Source organism: Phascolarctos cinereus, unplaced genomic scaffold, assembly GCF_003287225.1.
Source record: "Phascolarctos cinereus isolate Bilbo 61053 unplaced genomic scaffold, phaCin_HiC Scaffold_726;HRSCAF=1367, whole genome shotgun sequence".
In the NCBI taxonomy this organism is placed as follows: domain Eukaryota; kingdom Metazoa; phylum Chordata; class Mammalia; order Diprotodontia; family Phascolarctidae; genus Phascolarctos; species Phascolarctos cinereus.
The window spans coordinates 209051702-209068212 of record NW_027556098.1 but is presented as its reverse complement, the minus strand read 5'-3'; the positions used below and the strand labels follow the sequence as shown (position 1 = coordinate 209068212).

Sequence of the window (16511 nt, the reverse complement as noted above, 5' to 3'; positions counted from 1 at the left end):
TACATAGAGAAGGCATAAAAATGTACATTTCTGTTTTCAAAAACAAGTGGTAAAACAAAAAATGGTAGCAAGTTACTGAAAAAAGCACTGAATGAGGGGAAAGGAAGAAAATTTAAAACCATGATTAGGTCTATGACTTCATGAATACTCTTATTTAATCTATCTTCTACAATGGCAGAAAAGATGACACTCAGTGAGAGCTCAAAATCATTGCAACCAAGTGAATATTAGTTGTGGATATTTTGTCTTCAGAATCCAACCTCTTTTTATTATTGTGAGTTTTGCAGAAGTTGAGGTCTTTCCACTTTCATTTAGTGCCTCACAGCTATAATCTCCTTGGTGTAGCTCCTTGCTCACTTTATCGATCACTAGCGTGTATGTGTCATGATCTTGTACACACTTGAATCTTTCATCTGGAGAAATCAGTTTACTCCCAAAATACCAGTTTACCTCTTTGGAATTGGTAATTTGCAATGTGAAGTGTACAATATCGCCTTCTTCTGCAACGGAGTCTACCAAATGCTTTTGTATAACTGGACATTCCTTTCCAGCTGGACACTCTTCTGGTTTTCTGGTTGCAGCCATGTTATTTTCCATGCTGTTATCAACAGAGAGGTCCTCCTTTTCCTCTGCCAATTTTATTTCATCATCTTGCTTTTCAGTGGGTTCAGAAACTAGTGGCACCTCTGCTGTGGTCTCTATTTCTTTGACCTGACTTTCTACAAGAAAAGAAATGACTTCTTCCATTGAAATAAGATTGTCAGGCCTTACTTCTGGTGCCGTGGTTACCTCAACCTGTTGTGCATATGAGGAAAAATCAGCTTCTTCCTGTAAGCCTGTTGTAGTAACTAACAGAGGGCTGGTTTGGTCTGCTACTAGTATGTTTCTCTCCTCATAGACGACAGACCATAAAGCATCCTTAAGTTCCATTTCCAAGTTAGTCCTCTGAAAGTCAATCCCTTCAATGACAACAGTGATTTCTTCTATAACAGAATTCACTGTGGTTATGAGATAGGTGCACATTATTTGTTTAGGCTCTGTGGTGGGTGCTACAGTCTTGACTTCAACCTTATCGATGTTTTTGAGCCATTCAGAGAAGATGCTTGGCTGTTCACTGGCCACGGCAGCTTGCAGAGCCCTTCGGAGCTGAACCTTCATGTCAAGTTTATACTGATCTAGAACAACAGGAGAAAACTGCTTTTCCTTGGAAAGGATGTCACTTCCCTGAACCTCATGTACCCTCTGTATTCCTTTAGGTTGCTTTTTGTACTTAGTAATTTGGGTTTCTGACCTTGACCACTCATACGCATGCTCTTTTCTGAGTAGTTGCTTTTCCTCTAGTGATAGAGGAAGCCTTATGGACTGCCCTTCCTGAATTCTGACTGCAAAATCTTGAACCACAGTTTCTAATTGACCTGTACTCACTACAAGGATATCATGTTCTTTGGTGCACATATTTTCTGAAAGAAATTGTGGTTCCTGGCTCATCTCAGGGACCACAGTTTCAATACCCTTGAAACTGTCTATAGACCCTTCATTTAGACTCTGATTCTCAGTTACAGTGGGTAACTGCAGAATAGCTTGTGTTTCTTGATCTTGGACAGTTCCTCTTCTCTCTTGATCTGACACAGGGATCACAGTCTCTTTTGGGAGAGGCATTTCTTCAGTCACATTGCTGGAATACAAGCAAGGCTGGGGTTCACTTGTAGATTGTGGATAACTCATTTCAGGGCTGGTTGGCATAGTTCTGAGTTGCTCTTCTGTGAACACGCCACTGTCTTCTGTGGTCACAACACCTTGAAACATTTGGTCGGTGCATGATGAGACAGCTTTTGATGGAGGCTTTTGAAAAGTTAGAACATCTTCTTTGGGGTGGGTTTTGTTGGGTTGTCCAGTTTGCTGTTGCAGTGTAGGAAAGACTTCTTTGATAGGTGGAATACCCATTGACTGGTCAGTGGAGGGGAGTTTACTGGTACTTTCAAAAGAGGGGCTATTTTGGTCTTCTGTGACACTGGATTGCAGTAAAGCTGGGCTTTGGGGGAAGATTGGTTGGTCATCTGATGGTGAATCAACCTTTGGTAATGCTATTTGCTCCTGTACAATCTGCAAATTACACAATTCCTTGTCTTCTTGGGTCTCTGAAGTTACATCAGTGTTTACTGCATGTATACTCACATAGTGCTCATATGAAAACTGCTGCTTTTCTTCAGTGATTAAAGCAGCTTTCAAAATGATGTCTTTTACAAATGACTCAGTTTCTGCTTCTGAGGCTGATATGTCTGTTTCAGGAAGGTTCAGATCTTCAGGACCTGCTTGTGTCGACTTCGTTATCACAGGTGAACCAGCTAGATCAAGGTCTTCTGAAAGTACAAGAAGTTCAGCAGTAGATATGCATTCCCCCCATGGATTTATGGCTTTACAGACATACATACCACTGTCTTGGCTTTGAGGGTCATTGACAATAAATGTTCCTGAGCCATCTGGATTATGAATGATAGTAAAATATATGTTGGTAGAAAGCTGTTTGTCTCCTTTGAACCACTGAATTTTAGGAGCTGGTTCTCCAAGCACTATGTACTCAAAGACAGCAGGAAGACCTTCAATACACTGAACTGGTTCCAACTTCTTAATGAACCAAGGGGGACCTGGACCTCCAAGCTGTTCCAAAGTTTTCTCCACTGTGGGTTCTGCTTCATTATCTTTGCAGTCCTTCACTTTTGCCTTTACCTTTAAATGGGCCCTGCATACTGCCTTTCCATATTCATTGCTGGCAATGCAAGTATAATCTCCTTCATCCTCAAATGTGGTATCTATAATGATCAAACTGTAATCATTTCCGTCAAATACAAATTTGTAGGCAGTAGACGTTGTTAACTGTATTCCATCAAAGAACCACTGAATTTTAGGTTTTGGCGTGCCAATGGCTGTCACAGAAAATTTAGTTACATCCCCTAAGCTTATTTCAACATCAGATACTTTTTTGGTGAACTCTGGGGCACTCCCCTCCTTTTGCAAATCAAATTTACTTGAACAAGTGGAAGATTCTGGTACAAGTTCAATTGTTTTATCTCTATCAGACAACTGAAGAGCAATGTTGTAAGTCTGGAGGCTTTCTTCCTCAGCAGATAGAACAGAACTAGAATACTCTGTATGGGGGGGGGAAAATGATCATTTTTTTAAAAAGATGCTTCATCATAAAATTAAATGTAAAAAAAAAACTAGAAAAATCAAAGTAAAAGGATTAAAACATACAATAACTGATAGCAATTTGTGTTTTTTGCATTAGTAGAATTCTTACAAGGTGATTTTTGAGATTTTAAAAAGCTTTTCCTTTTTACTTTTAATTCAGTTATATGAAATTAAATCCTGAAAGACACTATAGGGACATAGTTTTTTACATACCTCTTTTCTAATACTTAAAAGGTCATGAATTTTAAATGTACTTTCATGTTTCTATGGTATATATAAATAAAGAGTTCATAAAGTTTGCTAATTTAAAATATTTAAGTACTTAAAATGGAAACCTAAACTATTTAAATTCTCAAAATGGCAGAGGCAGAATTAAAGCATATGATTTAGTCTCCAGACCCCCTATTGTAGCACAGAATTTTTTTATCAAGCACCATGCCACAAAATGTATAGTATTCATAAAGAAGAGTTCTCCTAAGAGCATCATGGAGTCAATGACTCTTAATTGCATTGGCTAGGCCTCCTAAAATTAACTCTTACCTGCGTTATTATTTTACCTAGGATATTAAGACAGTATTTCTCCCATGTTTATGTTAAAAAAAAATTTTAATCCCCTTGAAGCCACAGAGGTCTTCATTCAGTAAATGACATAGGAATTATTAAAGTAAATAGGAAAGGTCTTTGCAATCAATACATCTTTTATATTGAGATTAGCTTCACAGGGTATTGAGACAATTCTGGCTTACTATTGGGTGTCCCTTGGGGTAACTGGGATTGAAAGAAAACTTTCATTTTGGACAGGTCTGCTTTTTTTTCTTTCTCTGTGCTTTTCAGTAGAAGTCAGATTAAAACATAAAAAATGATCATCTATGGCAGAAAGTAAAATGCTATTTTCCTGGGATTGAGAAAAAATTGACTCAGCTATTAGGCATTTTTACTTTCACTATTATGAAAAACTGTACAAAAAAAAAAAAGGTATAGAAAAGTCATATTATCATACATCTAGAGGGAAAGGACCTTAGAGTCTGGATAAGAAACCTGAGGCTCAGAAAGATTAATTGACCTTGGTCAAGGTCATACACCTAGTTAATGGCAGAGCTAGGTTTCAAACCCAAGTGTTCTGACACTAAACCTTGATCTCTTCCCATCGAACTTCACTTCCTCCCTATGGGACAAAAAGAACTTAGTCCTGTGACCCAATCTAAGTTTTTTTCCCATTAAATTTTATAAGCAGATTAGACAAAGACATTTTATTTAACCATCTCCTAATAAGAAAATATTTTAATTTCATTGTCAGCACAGAATGATGGATGGCCTCCTTCTATTATTAATTCATTACTAATAAGTCCAAATTTCATTTTGATTTTGAACTGTTTAGGCACATAACTTGGGCAATGTAAGAGTACAGATAGAAAAAAGATATCAATAAAGCTGAAAATAGATTTCTCTTCCTAAAAAATAACTTTCTGGTTCATTGAGACCATGTCTACAAAATTTCAAACACACAGATAAAGCCTGAGATATCTGATTCAAATTTTAAAACATTGGCAAAACATCCAAAACAATCTGTTTTCGACTGATGTTTCACTTTTACTCCAATGTTGGACTACATCTTTTGTTTGTTCACATATATAAAGTTGAACTGCCTTGGATACCTGCTTATAACTGCTGCTAAAAGTTTAGATAACTGTGACTCATGATCACTTTTAAAAACTTTTAATATACTGAAATTTCACTTGATATTATTATGAAGCCCAAATCATTATTTCTAAAATGAAACATGTTGCCACAAAATGCCTTCAAACCAAAGCTGTTAAAAATTGAGTGTTCATGGGAAATGTTTTTTATTTTGAGTTGCTAAGGAAGTGTTTTTGAAGAAAAGATCTTTATGATGAATGAGGATATTTCTAGATGATAACATGAGAAAACATTTTCAAACGGCATTTTGATGATTAGAAAGAAAAAAACCAGATTTTTTTGACCCACTCTTTGCCATCTTGCAGTTCATCCCTGAAGGAGAGTGTACATAGCTTTGTGTCACTTTAACCATGATGATTGGCACAAGATTAATTCAACAAGCCTTTTTACTGGGTAAGCAAAGAGAGTTAAAGAGCCAGAAAATGAAAAAAAAATCCCAACATTACTATTTGAAAGTGTTTTATTGGGTGAGGAAAACCTATACAGCAATACTTGAAATACAAATACAAAATAGTGAATAGGAGTAAGTAATTACTGTACCCTGATTGAGAGAATGAAAGAATATTTGTATTAAACTATTCCACATTCCCTTTTTAATGTAGCCCTCATCATCCATTCTGGGAGACAAGACAATCTTGTACTGTACAATTCTTTTGTTACTTCAGTAGATAATTGCTCTTGAACCATATACAAGATAGACTAGCCTTATACTCGATCCTTTTCTGCAGAGCTGCATTAGTGGTATAAGAAGGTACAGGAAGTATATTTATTTTAAAAGATGAGATTCTAGTATTTATGAAATATAAGAACACTGGCCAAAGTCACAGTCAGCAATTGGAATAGAACCACTTATTGATTATTTTAGTCAATGAGTCCTAAATATGCCTTTAATTTAACATACTTTTGGTGACCATTTTAGTGGCGTCTTTGATTTACAATATATGACTTATCTAAGGTTTTCCTATTACATTCCCCAAGTAATTCTAAAGGGAATGAATATGGATATGCAGTATGAAACTATTCCTACTTACCACAATGTTGAATCAGAGAATCTTATTTGTTATTTCTCATTTTTCAATATTTAGAAAAAGAGAAAATGACATGTTAACCATGAACAAGGTCAGCAAATTAAATGTGAATGAATTGTTAAGAGTGTTCCATATTAAAACTTTTTATGGCTTACAGTAGTGAAACAAGGTTTTTTTTTTAAGCTCATAGTTGAGCTTAAGATGGTTTGATACAATGAATTCTTTCTAACATCAGAAAACGTTGAATTTCACAACCAAAACTCCTCTTTGTGAGTTCAGTAAATAACGGATCATTGAACATACATAAAGTGCTGTATAAACTTTAAAGCAATTTTTGAATGCCATTAATTATTAACAAGGCACTGGATCTTATTTTTAAAAAATAAGCTCCTTTAAAGATTTTATGAGGATGTCAGTGTCAAACATTGACCCTCTTAGTTTGGGTTATTCTATTCATTATGACTTCTATTACTTATAACTTTTAATTTTAAAAGTTTGGGGGGTTTTAATGATAGAAAGAGTCCATTGTAAAAAACATATTAAACAAAGGAAATATAGGATCCATACAGAAAAAACAGATACTGAATATACATGTTATTTGAGGTTAAAATTTAAATTGTCATGCTAAAATATATTTATTGGATGCTGTTCACACACTGTTCAAATAATTTGGGTAATATGTAATTACGGAAGAGCCTTACTGTTACATAACCAGAAAAAAATAATGCAATAGCTCATGGTTAAGTTGAATCAAGATTCATATTTCCTTTACTGTATCCCATTTTGTTTCCTCATTGCTACAAAACTAAAACTATCAATTCATTTTTTGTCTTATGCTAGCATTGCATAGCATAGAAACTTAGAGTTGGAAGGTACCTTATGGATTATCTAGTCCAACCCTCTCATTGTATAGATGAGAAAACAGAGCTTCTCAATAATTACAGTTTGTAAGACTATGTTTAGATAGAAGTTCAAATGACTTCTTCAGGTTATAATTATTTCAAAGATGGTCATTTTAAAAATGATCAGTTAAAATCGTTTTAAAGAAGTGCAGTCTATAATAGAACCTTGGTATATTCCACAAATAATTTCTTGTCAATTTAAAAGTAAAATTCAGTGAAGAAGTTAAGCCATTTTGTCTTGTACTGTTAGTAAATAGACTGGAATATATGTTATTACCCATATATTGGAGTGCATATTTACAGGTAGGTGCATATTTACAGGTAGGAATCCTATCTGCAAATGGCTGGTAGAATCTTGTTCAAATACAGAAGACCACTTAAGATAATTCTTTTGAATTATGATGAACAAAACAATGAATCCTTCAGAATACATTTGTGGGACAATCAGATTTTGGAAAAAAATTTTGGTGTCTTTAAAGAGTGGAGAGACAGAATTAGCTACCAATTAGCTAGAGTTAGTTTTGCCTTTTTTGTTGTTGTTGTTGTTGTTGTTCTCAAGTCAGAGTTAATAATGGTCATAAATTCAAAAAAACAGTTCCAAATATGGGTTATAACACATGTAGATAGACAAGAGAGGTGATGCTAATCCTTTACTGATTTTCTGCTTGCTCATCCGATATAGTTCTCAATTTCACCTCTTTTCCTTTGAACACACAATTTATTTGCAGGTCTTTTACTCACTAAAAGAGAATGTGTTCCAATGACACATTATCATGAAGGAGGAATGCAACATCTAGGTGGGGGTCCACATTTCACTGTACTTGATTTCTAAAGTACAGGTAAATTAGAAGTACAAACAACTAAGTTACCAAAGAGATATTTAATAAATTTGTTCACAGACTAACATATACAAAAGAGGACTCAACAACTTGAAAAGCAGAATATTTACATGTATTAAAATATAGGATTTCTACATGCAGAAATAACATCAATGGGGCATTACAAGTACTGCTTTCAAATGGACTTTACAAATGTATACACCTGAGACATCATCTATGACTATAGATGTTGAAAACATGACAGCATCTAAGACTTATAATAATTACACAGATGCTAAGAGATGGTGGCCTTGTGGTTAGCGCTTTCAGACTGCTCAACAAAATTTAGTTAAGGTTAAAGTGGCACAGGTCTCCGCCATTCCTAATTGATTTGTGGCTACACATCTATACTCGCCTTCATCAGTTGGAATTAAAGTCGTAATAAAGAGGTTATGGAAACCTGTGTCACTTTCCTCAGAACTGAATCTATCTCCTTGAACCAATTTTCCATCTTTGTACCAGTTAACCATGGGCTTGGGAGAACCACGAACCAGACATTGGAAGTAAGCTGCTGTACCTACAGGTGACTACAGTCAGAAATAGCTTTTAAAAATCTGGGAGGTCCTTCTACCACATGAAACTCAAAAAAGCTGTCTGAATATTTGCTTTTCAGGACTGCTTTCTCCTTAAAACTACTTACAGTTACTTTGCTTTTTCTTGATGTTGTTGCAACGATTTCAGAATTCCCTATGGTGAGAGAGCCCCTGCAAATAGCTTCGCCTACATTATTCACAGCTCTGCATCTATATGTAGCACTGTCTAAAAGGCAAACCCCACGAATTGTAAGGGAATGACTTCCCTTCTCATCACTAACCACATATTTCATATTATCTGGTTCAATATATGTGTATTCTTTATACCATCTAATCACTGGAGTTGGAATGCCTATTACTGAGCATTCAAATATAGCGTCTGAGCTCTCTGGTACTTTATAATCACAAATAGGCTTCGTGAAACGTGGAGGCATTTCAAATACTTCCAAATCAATCTTCAAATCTCTGTTTTCATTTCCCATAAAGGCCATATTTGGCTCTACCAAGTTTAAAGGGAGAACATCAAGACTTACAATCATGCTTTTATGATCAGAAGTAAATTCTGGAACTGTAACTATTTTCACTTGCTTCTCAAATTCTTTAACATCATTCTCCCCTAATTCAACTTCTAGGACAATTTCCTGAGGAGAAGGTGTCCTTGATGATGAATTTTTTTCCAAATCAAACTCCATGATATGCTGATGTGTTACTGGAGGAGGGAGGGCCACTGCTCTTTTGTCTGGAGGCAAAATGTCAACTTTTGCAAAGCTTTTGGCTTCTCCTATGATATTCACAGCATGGCACATGTATTCTCCCTCATCTGATTTTTGAACGTTGCAGATTTCCAGGGAACACACATTGCCTACCCTTTCTATTTTGACTCTTTCGTCTGGTTCTAGCAATGATTTATTTCGATACCATTTCACACCAGGAACTGGGAGTCCCTCAACTTCAACAATGAAACCTAACGTTGTATTTTCAAAGATCTGTCTTTTGGTCAGAGGTGAGATAAAAGATGGTGGCATTTCATTTTCTTTTGGTTCAACTGCTTCATTAGGTGTACCAAATGATTCTGAGCGCCATAGATCACATGCTGGACTCCCTTCTCCAGTAGGAGTGTGGTAGAGGTCATTTGGTGTGCTGTCCTCCCTTGCTGGAGACTTCCTTATGCTTAAATTAAGCTTTGGTCCTCCTAAGGGTGTGGAATATCTTTCAATTGTTTCTTCTCCTGAAGGAGTAGAATATCTCTCAGCACTTTCTCCTCCTGAAGGAGTAGAATATCTCTCAGCACTTTCTCCATCCGAAGGAGTAGAATATCTCTCAGCACTTTCTCCATCCGAAGGAGTAGAATATCTCTCAGCACTTTCTCCTCCTGAAGGTGTGGTGTATCTTTCAGCTACTTCACCTTCTGATGGTGTAGAATATCTTTCAGCTATCCCTCCTCCTAATGGTGTGGAGTATTTTTCAGTTGTATCCAGAGAAGTAAAATGTAACTCATGAGAAACAGGAGATTCAAAATGTTCAACTGATGATGGAGGTGTATAGAATTGGTCTAATTCAGAGATTTCCTCACTGCTTGTGCTTCCAAACTCAATTGACATATCTGATTCAGGAGAAAATGGACGAGCCAGTGATTCTTGTTGCTGGTTATAAAATTCATAGACAGTGTTGAAAGTCACATCTTCGACCTCCATTGAAGTAATCGATTCATTTTGGAAGAGTCCTGCCTTGTTGTCTTTGGTATCAGGGGGCTCCTGCTTTCCAGCAGAAAGTAAATATTTTGCCAGAGAAGTCTCTGATTCTTCTGTTTCAGTAGTGTGTACCTCATTTAGTTTAGAAGTATTTTCAGAAAGACATGTTTCTCTTTGTGTAATACTAAAAGTTTCATTAGTGGGTAAAGGCATTTCTTTTTCAATTTGATTGTCTGCATAACACTTTTCTTCTTTGAAACCATCTGATCTTTTTGCTGCTTGTCTGTTTTGATGTAAGTGTTCTTCAGTTATTAGAAAGGGGAAATACTGACTGACAGAGAGTTTTCTGTGGTACGTATCTGTTTCATTTCGATCATTATTGTGTTCTTCAGGAGTAACACCTTCGTAATTCTGCATTCTCATATCTAACTCTTCAAATGAAGTTGGTTCAGGCACCAAGATGTGCTCTTCTTTTTCTTCAATTTCAGATGTAATTAAATGCCTTCTTTCACTTGCAGCCTTTTTCAAGTCTGATATGAAGCCTTCAACCCCAGCTTCTGATTTTTCAGGTGCTAAGGTTTCTTCAGCCCTAAACTTGAATGAAAAATCTGTTTCCAAAATACTAAAATCATGCTCCTGAAGATAAGGGCCCTCTTTCTCAAGGTATAATGTATCTTTATCAATACTGCTTTTTTCCAACTCAATCACATGCCCGTTGGAAAATTCCTGGCTAGATGGAATTTCTTGTTCAGTCAATGATGTGGTACTTTGCACATTTTCTGATATATCACAGACATCCAATTTTAATGCTTTTGAATTAAGAATTTCATCCTTGCAGTATATTTCTTTCTGTTGCTCATAAACTTTCTCTTCCAATTCCTTAGCTGTATTTCCTAAATGGGAATAAATTTGTTTCAGATCAAATACAATGCTCCCTAAATCAGGTTCATCTATTTCAGAGGCAGGATTCTGGTCTTCAACTACTTCTGGCTCTACCTTTTCTAATTCTTGGTTGTCATCTTCCACATCTTCTACATGAGGGTGAGACTGCTTCAGATCTGATCTAATATGTCTACCAGGCTCAGCACTTTCAGAAGCTGGTGCCTGATCTTCTAAACAGATCTCTTTCCCTTGTTCCTTCTCTTTCTCTGCAAAATTCTGCTCCGTTTGAGAAGAAAGAAGTTTCAAATTCATTTCAAAGTTATGTGAATCAACTTCAGCTTTCACATAAGTTCTCACATCTGTTGTTTCACCCACCAGGTGGCCATATGACTCTAATAATTCAGATGGAGTCCTTGCTGGTTCTTCGTAGCATGCATCAGAGACTTCATCTGTGGCACTTCTAAAACCATACTTCTCACGTATTACTTTTTCCAAGGGTTTCCCCTGTCCTTTTTTCTTCACTTTTTTACCTATATAACCTCTTTTTTCATTGCAAGGCTCTTCAGATACCATAATGGATGAATCTTTCTCCATATAACTTTGAATCGTCCTTTCAGACTGGATGTTTGACAAATATTCAGCTGTTCTATGTTCATAAATATTTTCCTTTTCTATTCCCGCTTGTTCACCAAATTGTCTCGCCATCTCAAAAGGATAAGCTCTGGCTTCTTCTCTCTCTGACTCTGTTTGTTCACTTATGGATCTGTCCTTCCCTTTATTCTGGCATTGTAAATTTATGTTTTCAACTTCAGGTGACTCATGGATTATTACAGATTTTGTCACACCTCGCATAAATCTAGCTGGTTTTTCTTTGGAATATACACAATGCTCCTTATCTTTCTCTCGTAGCTGCTGAACAGTTTCAAGACTCTGAAAATATTCCTTTACTGAATATTCTTTCACATTAGATTTGCTTGTAAGAGAGTCAATTGAATAGTTATAAAAATGTGCTTTTGCAATTTCTCCTTGCATTTGTTTTTGTCTGTTTAAGAAATGTTCCATCTCAATACCACCAATATTTTCTAATTGATTATAAGAACTAAGATGGACAGGCTCTACCATGAGATCTGAAACACTCTCTACTATTCCTGAGTTGTTTTCAGCAATACAGGTATATTTTCCAGAGTCTTGAGAACTTACTTCATTGATATGTAACCTGTACCTACCATCTTCTTCCTCAAATACAAACCTCTGGCTCTGGTTCAAGGCTGTGCCATTTTGATACCAGGTTACAATGGGTTGAGGATCTCCAGATAGTAAACATTCAAGCATTACTGAATCCCCTTCTCTACATTTAATAAACTTGGGCATTTCTGCTAGTAGTTTCGGTGGCTCACTGAACGAAAATGTAAATTTGTGTTTGGGAGACCGAGTAGTTTGATCTTCAGATGCTCCTTTAGGTACAAATTCAACTGGTTGGAACACTTCTCTAAATTCTTCTTGTTCAGGAGTAAGGGTAGCTGCCGTTATCTGAATTTCTACAGGAAGTAAAAGTATTTCTAAGTCTTCAGTGATAGACCTGGATGGGTTAACTTCTGAAATGGACACATTTGATTTGTCTTCCTGCTGGAAAGTTGGGCTGCCTTCTTTCATTTGGTCAAATGCTAATGGAAGTTCCTCTTCTTCAGTGTACTCCTGGAAGGATGGGTCCCAATAAGTGTTATGTGGTTTGCCACCAAACCTCTGTTTAGCCTTCACTTTAATCATGGCTGAAGTTTTTACCGTTCCATATTGGTTAAATAGCACACATGTGACAGAGCCCTCATTTTGAGGGAGAACAGAAGAGAAAGTTAGCGTTGAATGACCTTCGGTAGTTCGGATCGTATACTCTTGTTTACGCGGGATTGGTATATCATTATTATACCAAGTCACTATAGGTTGTGGGTATCCTTGAAAGAAACAAGCAAACATGCAACAATCTCCTTCATTTACTTCTTGAGACTCAAGTTCACGAAGGAAGGAAGGAGTGCAACGTTGCAAACGTTTCTGGAAAGGGCTTTCATAGTGAGTTGCTTTTTCCTCTACCTCAGTTTGTGATTCATCAATTTTCATAGAAACAGAGTGCTTTACTTGGGGCAAACCTTCCTGTGTTATTTTCTGCCTGTCTACTTCTGTAACTTTCTCAGTGTTTTCAGAAGTAGCAAAAGATTCACTGGTATATGATGCAATATCATCAGATGTGATAGGATTATTTGGGGCTGTTGTGCATATTTCTTCATTCACTTGTCCAATGCTGATGCATCCTGAAGATTCTTGGGTTACACTTTCTCTCATGAACCCTTCAAACTCTTCTACTGCTTGGGTATCTTCAAAAAATGTTTCCTTATTGTGAAAACTGTCTGTAACTGAATCAGTTCTGACTGAAATTTTTGAATCTTCTTGAAAGCTTTCTCTTGGAAATGCATCTTGTGCCATCATAATATTGGTCTGGAAGATTTCTTCATCAATCATTCCTTCAAAAGTGGTTTGGGGACTTTCAGGAGGCTCTCCAGACATTAAATTTTTATCCACATCACTTTGAAAATCACCTGTTTCCTCAGTAGAATCATCTATATAATATTTATTTCCATCTAAATAAGATATAGGAATACTTCTCAGTTCTCTAGAGGACACATTGTCTTTATCGCTTGCTTCATTTTTCAGAATTCTTGTATCCATTTCGGAAGATACATCTAAAGGAGGCAGTTTCTTTTTTTCCGTTAAAATTCTTTTAGCTTCCCTTAAACGTTGCAATTTCATTTTGGTCTCCTCATCCAGAAAACTCTCACCTACACTAAACCATTCCTGTATCTCAGATTTACTTTCAAAATAGTCTTTATTGTACATGAAATCTTTTCTCTTAGCAGGGATGTTTTTCTTGAAATGTATGGTTCTCCTTATTCCCCTTTGTTTGACATCTTGCTTTTTGTTAAAAGGAGAGCCAATGAATCGAAGATCAACCTTCACCCTATCTTCTATTGTTCCCTCAGCTAAAGCCTCTATACTTTCACATGTTTTCTTAGCCTTTTTAAAAAATTCCAAATATTTTCCCTCTTGTTCCCTTTGAACAACAAGTAATGATGCTGTTGACTCAGCTGATCCTTCACTATTAATTGCAAATAATCTATAGCTTCCAGAATCTCTCTCTTGTACACTTTTAACCTCTAGGCTGGAACTATGATTGTGTAAATCATTTTCAGTTTTTATCACCCTACTGAGACTTGTTGATATAGGCCTATTGTTGTGAAACCAGGTTATCTTGGGAGTTGGGCAGGCTATTAATCTACATTGGAAAACAACTGGTTGTCCTTCTAATGCATATTTAAATGTAAGCTTTTGGGTAAATGAAGGCTTAAAATTTTCAGGCCAGGAGCTAGATGAGCTTGTTCTCTTAACATATCTTTTAGCAGCCACCAAGCTGTGACCTAAACAGTCTTCTGAATCTGAAAAGGCTTCTGTCATATCCCCTTCCAAATGTCCAGCTTCTTCCTCGAAGAACAACTCTGTAAAAAAGAGAAAAATCACATTACAAAGCCCTCTGCTATTTCCCATAAATTTTTTAAAAAAATTGAAAATAAATGAAATGGCAATGTAAGAAATAAAATAAAGTGCATGCTACAGAGGTCTCACAAATCCATAAAAAAAAAATTCACTCACCATATTTGTTCGAATAAACGCAACACCATGCTCTGTTTTAAAGATTCTGACACGAAAATCGTTCGTTGTCTGTTCTTTTCTTCAGATTGTTGAACTTTCTTCTTGAATGAGCAAAAATGAATTTCAAAGTATCATGTTCCTGTGTATGTGTGTTTTGCTGGCAGAAAACTGTTTTGTGCTTGGAAGGCTAAGAAGAAAGTCTTACCTGACTTGCAGAGAGTAGAATAAACGCCCTTTCTGATTCTTTGGATTGTGGGTTAGAGGCTTAATTTTTTTTTTTTTGAGAATTAGATAATTTTGAATGATATACAAGAATTGCAACCATAAATAATTAGCTAAAATAAAATGAAGAAGGCGTTTATTCGAACTAATACAGCCACTAAATTCACAATGTTATGAAATGAAAAGCAGGCAATAAGGATCACATAAGCTATCTGCAAGCCAGTGTAAGAGACATAACATGTTAAATTGATGTATGTGCATGAAATGTAAAATATAAATAGAAATGAACAATTTCCACACAGCCTAAATAAAATGTCATTTCAGTCCTAGTTCATTCATCACGATGCATTCTGAGAATGACTGTTAGGCATCTATCTCATTGACTAATCAATTCAATATGCTTTTTATAAAACATTCTATTCTAAGATTTCATGCATTCAGATGACAATTATTTATTTAAATAAAAGCTTTTGAAAACAGCTGCAAAGCATGAGAAGTTGAACATGGTTGAATGGATATTAAAGCTTTACATTACTATAAACCTAAATGAAGGGGAAAAGCAAGTAACCTTCATCATACTTACAACAAGCATGCAGCAAGTTCATATATTCTCCAAGAGAAATATATATACACATACACAGATACTTTTTCATTAAATACTATAGGAAAACAAATTAAAATAGTGAAGAAAAGGATTCTACCAATCCTTTCAATTTTTACTTAAATTTTACATTCATTGGTAACTATACCTTTCACTTCCATCTCCATCTGCTGTTCCATCCTCTCTTGAAGAATTGATTCTGAGAGAGAGAGAGAGAGAGAGAGAGAGAGAGAGAGAGAGAGAGAGAGAGAGAGAGAGAGAGAGAGAGAAAGATAAGTGATTGCTTGCATTTGACATTGATTAGTGTTCTGTAGCGTTGAAATTTCCCAAATACGTTGTACTGACACAGGAGCCCACTTCAAAAAAAAAAAAACATGCCAAAACAATTCAATGATCTGATAAAGTCTATGAAAATGTCATGAGAAAATTATTTTCAAACAGGTTTTTTTTTAAATTTCAAGTTCTCCATAGCGTTTTCCATTTTCACATTTTAAAGTCATAATTACTCATGCCTGGACATGCCTTAAACACCAAGAAGGACACATACAGAACAGCAATGCACAAGCTAAAGGGATATTCTTTCTTTATTGTTTCTCAGGGACTGAGCACTTGAATGCAAGAGGAAGTCACATTTGGAAGGAACATGCATTTGCCAACCTGTCATGTTTAGGTGAATTAAGTATTCTGCACTCATACATACCACTCTGTTTTGAACCAACTTTCAATAACTTTAAACTGCAATGGCCAACATTATTACAAAAAACAAAATTCAGGCTCCTTAACTACAAACAGGTTACAGGGCCACATTTCTTAAGGAGCAGGTGTACCCTTTATGACACAAAAAGGTGGCAAATCTCCTTCTTTTTATTAATGAGATCTGGGAAGCAGTTTCTCAAGAAGGGCTGGCTGATACAATTGTACCAGTTTTCAGTCATGTCTTCACAGGCCACAACATCTGGATAGCAGTTTCTGCTCCTTTGTCATTTCCTTGTGGTCTTTAGGATGGGTTTAGTGACAAACTCGATGTTTTCTTTGAAGATTCCATTTTTACTTCTCTGGTTGTTTTAATATGAGATTCTTTGAGTGTTTTAAGGCTTTTAATATTTGAACCAAGGCTAACTTTTGTAACTGCTCTTTCTTGCGATTCCTTAGCTAGGTAGGAATAAAGTTGGGAAAAGCATTAGATTTGCT

General features: G+C 36.0%; 2 protein-coding genes across 2 annotated transcripts in view; both read right to left on the bottom strand.

Moving 5' to 3' along the window:
• The window catches only part of TTN (titin), a 329039-nt gene that overhangs the window by 237247 nt on the left and 75281 nt on the right, over positions 1-16511 (bottom strand). The window contains 2 exon segments of the mRNA XM_078146156.1: positions 261-3146; positions 15469-15519. Coding sequence (XP_078002282.1) covers positions 261-3146; positions 15469-15519 — 2937 coding nt within the window.
• LOC110211624 (uncharacterized) lies at positions 5330-14584 on the bottom strand. The gene is given in 3 exon segments (XM_020991064.2): positions 5330-8224; positions 8227-14343; positions 14498-14584. Coding segments are annotated over 2 exon segments (6330 nt in total). The 5' UTR covers positions 14303-14343; positions 14498-14584; the 3' UTR covers positions 5330-7970.